At 35.0% G+C, this 7,611-nt stretch overlaps 1 protein-coding gene across 1 annotated transcript; it reads right to left on the bottom strand.

Moving 5' to 3' along the window:
• Window positions 1–2,240: 2,240 nt before the first annotated feature.
• LOC110890517 (root allergen protein-like) lies at window positions 2,241–2,975 on the bottom strand. Its single transcript, XM_022138137.2, has 2 exons — window positions 2,752–2,975; window positions 2,241–2,641 (listed from the first exon to the last, which is right to left on the bottom strand). Exons 1-2 carry the CDS (start codon window positions 2,927–2,929, stop codon window positions 2,355–2,357), a joined length of 465 nt encoding a protein of 154 aa, XP_021993829.1. The 5' UTR covers window positions 2,930–2,975; the 3' UTR covers window positions 2,241–2,354.
• Window positions 2,976–7,611: the final 4,636 nt, after the last annotated feature.

The following is a 7,611-nucleotide window of genomic DNA, read 5'->3' as shown; positions in this document are numbered from 1 at the left end:
GGCTTTTACTGTACGTGTTAACGCACGTGATTTCGTTAACTATACCAATCATTTTCATAGGGGGAACGTGTATTACACGATAACCCTATGTGTTGTTCACAACACTTTAATCCTACTAAACTATTAACATACATGTACTTACCGGATTTGCGATCAAGCCTCGAACCGAACACACTTTATTCTTTAACCATGAGCTCTGATTACCAACTTGTAACACCCTTGCTATTATTTAACGATTTTCGTATAATTTAGGAAAAATAAACATGTGATTATGAGCACATATACATTACAAAATACGGGTTATTTAAAACTTTTACAATTTATAAGCATATAACATAATGTAATTAAATTCGTTGTTTGCAACGACGACATAATAATGTGCGGAAGCTTGCAAATTGATCGTGTTCGGTTCTTCCTTGCACTTGATCTACATCCGGGTTTTCTTGATAATCACCTACGATCAAAACCAACTTAAAAGTTAGTTTTGATAACTTAAAAAATAGGATTAAACCAGTTCTAAGCATCAAACAACAATTAAAAACAATTTTCCTAGTTTTTATGCCTCTTGCGCCACACGAGAGGCTTACTCTTGACCTTCGCGTGCCGCGACGTCCGTCGTGTGTCGCGCCCAATCCATCACACTCCCTCGCGTGGCACGAGGGAGACCATTTTCCAGCAGTTCCACATCTGGGACTTGCATATCTGCCAGCTATGGTTTTTATAAAAAATCAAACTTTAAACGACCATAACTTTTTATCTACAAGATCATTTTACCCGATTCTTTTTCCTACGCGTTCGAAATTTAATTCTCCATCTCATGGAGTCAATACCTGATATTAAGATAATCAAGATAATAGAAGTAGTTATGTAAAACCTACGCGTTTGTATGAGATCTTCATAAATGTAGGATAATCAAGATAATAGAAGTAGTTATGTAAAACCTTGAAATATTGACGTTTAATCTTGATTTTGATGTATTAACACTAGATAAATTGATATGGAGTAAAAGTATCATACAATTGATTGATTGTTTATGATTTGCTAGAAGAACTAGTTCAATTATGTCCTAGAACATATGTGTTTAATGTCCTACTAATGCGAAACCCGCCAAGTGTTCGATGAAATGCTTAAGTGAACATATATACGAAATTCGGAAAATTGTGATAATGTTGCCATAAAATAAACTATGTAATTATTGAAATGATGTTCGGATGGACTAAATGATAGAATGAACATGTTAATGTAGGCGTGAAGGAAGAAAGTTCAAGTGCTAGGAAAACGGAAAACGCACAAGATCGAGTTAAGTGTATTTCGAACTCAACTTTGTTTGGTTGTTCAATATTTTGTATAAAAGCTTAGGCAATAATGGTTTAGTATGAATATGAAGTAAGTAGCTTAACCCGTTGTGAACGGTCAATGGTATGAGTATTTATGAATGGATGAATATTGAAGTCGACTCGTTTATGACTCGTCATAAACGAGTCGATGGAATGTATAGTGATGCAAAAAGGAAGGAAATAATTAAATCCATTATAAACGGGTTGAAAAGTGATGTATGTAATAGTAATGAAATGCACGTATTCGATTCGTTATAAACGAACCGAATGGATGTTTATGGAAGTTTACAATTGCCCGTTTCGACGGGTCAATGAATGGCATGATTTATCTCGATTGCGAGAGGGTATGTTTTGACCCGTTCAATCGGGTAAGAATGTGTATGAAAGTGAAAGTATGAAACGGATTAATTCGATTTATTGTATTAGTAGTAATGTATTTGACAAAATAAATTTTGTTGTTGATGTAGGTAAATCCTCAACTTAATCGGTTTGGCGACTTGGAACGAGCACCCATATGAATCTCGCCTATTTGCGCTTCTGCTACTTTTGTAACAATGTTTATGGTCAAAAAGTATTTTTGTTGTAACTACTTTGTTTAGTAGCTAGACTTTTGAAGTTTGACTTGTTAGATCTTTAAAAAAAATTCTAGATGTTGGTAGATATTTAAAAGTAATGCTATGGTTTTGTTAAGTCTTTTGAAAGTGTCATTAATTTACTTGAAATGAAGTTTGCCAAAACAGGGATTTGCTCATGTTACGGACGGGTCATGCCCAATTTTTGTTAAAAATATATGTTATTACTTTATTTTTCTAATGTTAAAATGTGGGCGTTATATGAATCCATCTCATAATCACCTTTAAGAGTTATAGTTACTTTGTTTACCCATTCAAATGCAAACCGACATACATTAATGTATTGTTGTTAACATATATTAAGCATACATATAACATTATTTCAGCAAATGAAAAGATACAATAATAACATGGTCAGATACACTCCGTCATTTAGGTGAGTGAATTAGAAATCTTCAGGATGAGCAATAGCATAAGACTCCATCCTCTTGAAAATATTCTTTATTGTTTCTTTGGAAATGTTCATAGCCTCATCGCTTAGCTTAGCATCACCGATGCACTTAAATATGACTGTACGTTTGTATATAGCTCCTCCATTAGGAGAAGGTGTGAACTTAATATGATGAGTGATTTTCTCTATAATACCCTTAAAGACATCCCCTTCAAAGTACGTGTAGCTGATAAGATGGTTGCTTGTATCAATGGCATCCACCGTGTGTTTTGAAGTTGAGCCTGTGAGAGATTTTATTAAAGTAATAGTTATGAAAGCCATCAAAGAAGATCGGCCAAGTTCAATAATATCAATAAATAATTACAAATGTGAATAACGGGAAGCCGATTACCGTCACCATACACAGTGCTGATGATACTTCCAACACCACCATCACCTTGTATAATAGTAATGGATTTGAAAGATTGAGGATCGACCTTGGGTGCGATTGTGTCGTAGTTATTATAGAGCTTGAAAAGTTTTTCGGAAGAGAGTGAAGAAGCGACCTCTATCTCCATAGAAACCTCCATTATAGGTATCAGCTTTTTTATGACAGAGGATATGTTGTACAAATGAATGACTCTTGGTGCGATGGAAGATAATGGTATTTATAGGCATGGGGTAGGACTTCTTAGGGGTTTTGAAATGTTAATGCGGTGCCTAAAAAGTCAAGAATACACACACATGGATATATATTTATAGGCACTCCATGGTTGACACACAACACTTTAATTAGGTATTTGTTCTAGGTCCCCTCCCAACATACATTTATATATGTGTATGTATATATGTATAAACCCACTGACACACACATAAAAAAATACTTATATTTCACATCATTCACGGTCCAGTTTTAGTCATTTTCATTGTTAAATATGTTAACTATGTTCTTTATTTGCTTACTTTTGATTTTTAGGGATAAATTGACTGCAAAATGAAAAATTAAGCATTTTCATGTTGGAAATTAAGTTTTTACAAGAAACACACAAAGTACGCCACATGTTTCCCAAGACTCGCCCCCATCGTTGGGCATTTCAAGAAAAGGAAAAAGTTGCTACAACTAGACCTTGCCATGTCTCCCAAAACACCTCCCCGTGCTTCACCCCTCCTGTAACATCCGCCAAAATGACCTCCCGAAACCCGACCGGTTGTGAAATCTGGATCCCAACTTTTAAACCTCGAAAATTTTTGCGCGAAATAAAGACCGTTTGAAGGATATATCCGGATTCATTTATTGAGTAAATTTATTCATTTACTTTAATTGTTAATTAACTAATTTATTTAATATTGCTATAAATAATAATAATAATAATAATAATAATAATAATAATAATAATAATAATAATAATAATAATAATAATAATAATAATAACAATAGAAAAAAAAATAACGATATTAACTTTTCAACCAAACTTTTAGAACTCTCTTTTACCAATATAAACCTTACAAACTAGAGGGGGCTTAAGCTATTTATACTTGTATACAAGCATCCGACATTTCTTTTGGAGAACAAGAAGTTTGCCGCCCAAACCTGTCGACACGCAAGGAAAGAAATCAACAGATTTCTTTCATTGTCATTGATTGATCGAGTTTCCAAACCCGTGACGCACGGACCTGGACGAGTATACGTCCATCATCACACGTCTTCAAATCTTACCTTAACAAATCAAGCATATCACAACTCATAACCTTCATGAAAACGCTAATCACACTAAGAACTTGTGAACTCCATCCCTCCGAAACCATAAAACACCCTATACGGTTTCACCACCCTCTCACAGCTTCTTCACTCGAAAGATAATAAAGACTCGCCGGCGAAGAACCCGCAAAACGCCGGAGATCGGAGTCGGAGAACTTCGCCGGAGAAATCAGAAGCCACCGGAGAAAACCAAAGCCGTCGGAGCCTCCCAAAGTTCGCAACGGGAACCATTTCAACGTTCGGTATACTTTTTTCTCTGTTGTTAATCTTTCTTTTCGTTTTCATGTATACTATAATCTTAGAAGAAACATGATCATATGACTGAGTGTGCGTCATGTTCACTTATTGCTTGTATGGTCCTTTTTTTTTACAAAGAAGACGAATAGCAATCAGGTTCAAATGAGTTAAAAATACAAATACTTTCAAAACAATGATTGTAGAATAGTGGTGGTGATAATTAAGTGGGATTTATTAATGGCATATAAGTCTATGTTCCAACTCTTTTTTTAGCCTATTCTCTTTCCCACTAAGACCATGTGTAGTGGTTTAGCCAAATAATGCCCCCACCATAGGGCGTTTTGCGACACGTGGCAGTCCAGTCAGCATGGGGCATTATTGGGCGTTATTGTAAAAGTGGCGTAGTGGGAATAATGCCCAATAACGCCCTTTCCAATTATTAAACAATTATTTTTTTATTAAGAAGAGGTTAAAAAAAAAAGAAACTACTAGTGGACCACTCCCATTGGCCAGTCAACACGGTTGCATGAAATGTTGAGCGTTGTTTTAAAAACGATGAAGTAAATTTTTTTCAAAAATAATGCCAAACAACGCCCAATGTAATGGGGGGTGTTTTTGAGCGTTTTTTTTTTTTTTTTTTTTTGAATTTAAAAAAAAACGCCCCACTACGGGTGGTCTCAAAACCAATGGCAACTTCTCTTCGCTTATACAAAATTCATATTTTTTTTTTCTTGAAGTAGCTCCATCCTTCAAACCTCCTCTTTAATTGCCTTGTGGAACTTTTAAATCTTCACATGATATACAGCCTTAATATAAAACTCAATACCATATTAAATTTGGTTTGTGACATGCGTAGAATTCCCAAGCAACAAACAAATTAATATGTTTTATTTTAATTTCATTTTTCCTTTTCTTTAATCCTTAAATCCAAAAGAAAATAACTAACAGTTTCCCTTTTTCTTTAATTCCAATTCACTTTCTTTTATAACTTAACTTTGAATATATAAATAATTGACCATTTATTTCTTTTATAACATTAAATAATGGGAAAATATAATAACTAATTAGTTAAAACTGTAAACCATAAATATTAGGAATTTAATTTAACCTACAAATATTAACGAGATCGTTATGTGGTATTTTGAATATCTAGGATAACCATTTCGTTCATTCGGATTCTCAATCCTTACTCGTGCGTTATGTTACAAGGAATCGCAAATGCAACCACAGTGAGCGAATCTTACAACTCCCCCTTTTATTTTATTTATACATTTTTGGGGTGTATCATGTGTCATAATGTTTTTATCGCATTTTACAAGTTGAGTTCCGTGCAATTACCATTATGTGGAGTATCTATGTTATGTGTTGTTTGACTGTTTATCATGTTGGTGCATTTCATTCATTTTGGACATCACATCATCATAGGCTCGTCGGTTCCCCATTACCTATGGGCGGAACTTGACGTTGCCACCTATACGAGGTCAGCTCCGTTTGATAGAGCTTAGACCTTGCAGCACACCACAATACCGTGCAACATGCATACATTCATATCAAGCATTATATTGGTTTGTTTATTGTTTGAGGATGTGTTATGTGTTGTTTGGTTGTTTATCACTTGGTACATTTCATGCATTTTGGATATCACATCATCATAGGCTCGTCGGTTCCCCATTACCTATGGGCGGAACTTGACATTGCCACCCATACGAGGTCAGCTCCGTTTGATTGAGCTTAGACCTTGCAGCACACCATAATACCGTGCAACATACATTCATTCATTGGCACACCATAATACCGTGCAACATGCGTGCATTTATCGAATCATTTCAGTTGGTTTGTTTATTGTTTGAGATTGTGTTATGAGTTATGATATATGGCATACAACATATTTACTTACATTGGTTAACGCACGTTTTCACAATAAATTAAACTTAAACATATTATTTTTTTTTTCAAAAACAATAAGGTTCACTCGCCATTTTTTACACATGATACAGGTAAACAGGTACGAAGAGAAGATTGGACATAGGATGGGCCTTAGTTAACAAGAAACGGATTAGTGTAGCTTAGTGGTTGTTGATAAATGTCTTTTTTGTAATTGTTTATTTGAATTATTTGTTTCGTGAAACATTTGTTATGAATTAATGATTATTTAAAACATGTAATAGCAAGTCATAAGCTCTCAATTCAACCCAATCATGCCCTGATTACCTCTTTCCGCTGCGGGTCGGGGTGTGACACCTCCAAAAAAAGACAAAGAAGATTCAACACCTTATTCTTAAGTGTCTTAAACTTGAATTGAAATTGCATTGTTGTCCTAAAGAGATGTTTGATTTAGCATTATATATATGGGAGAGTTATCTAGAGAATGCATATATTACATGAGGATTATTCTTAAGTGTCTTAAACTTGAATCGAAACTACAAGTCGGCGACACCCTGCCCTGTTGCAGCTGACGCCTTATCTTGTTGTCTATGCGGGTCCGACGTCGGAAACCCGTTTTTTGCGTTCTTTCTCACTTTTCCTTGCTTTTAAGGCCCCGATAAGCTTCCCAAAGGTATCCCAAGCTTACTATAGAGTATTGTGAGGTACATGCAAGAATGGAAACTTAGGAGGGCAAGTACGAAGATGTGGCATGTATGTTGATATGTTTTCTTTTTGGACATGGCTAAGTTTTTAATAAGTAAAACTTATTGAGACGCTATATATATGTGAAGTAACGTAACTAGTATATGGTAACATGCTTATAAAAAAGGAATGGTGCACCTATTATAGTTGGGTGTTCAAAGGAAATTAAGTGACTGTGTAAGCAGGGGATGTAGTTTATTATGTAAAAGAATCATCCGCATAGATGTTGTGATTAGCATTTGTTTAATAGATTTGTGAGCATGTAAATTATACGCAAGAAATTTGAGTAATAAGGTACGGTATATAAAATACCGCTTAGTCGGACATTGAATCTTTAATTGTATGGTGGTTAATTCATTGAGATGACCCGTTTAAATTGTTTTGTTTGCTTAAAACCTTTGGGGGGTTAATGACCATGTCCCGGATATCCTTGGCATCATTCATGAAATGGCCACGACCTAAGCACGGGGTGTAGGCGTACACCTGACAGTGCCTATGAAAAACTGGTAATCCACTTAGAGGAATCAACCTCGTGGGCATTATACCTGTGGTGTGCCTATTAATCTTTAACCTGGCATACAGGCCGGGCTACTGAACGTATAAGAAACATGTAATTCTTTTACAAGTATTATATACAAATAATTATCC

The sequence above is a fragment of the Helianthus annuus genome, chromosome 11 (genome assembly GCF_002127325.2).
Source record: "Helianthus annuus cultivar XRQ/B chromosome 11, HanXRQr2.0-SUNRISE, whole genome shotgun sequence".
Taxonomy (NCBI): Eukaryota; Viridiplantae; Streptophyta; class Magnoliopsida; order Asterales; family Asteraceae; genus Helianthus; species Helianthus annuus.
Note: the sequence above shows the minus strand (reverse complement) of the source record. Positions and strands in the feature narration are given on the sequence as shown.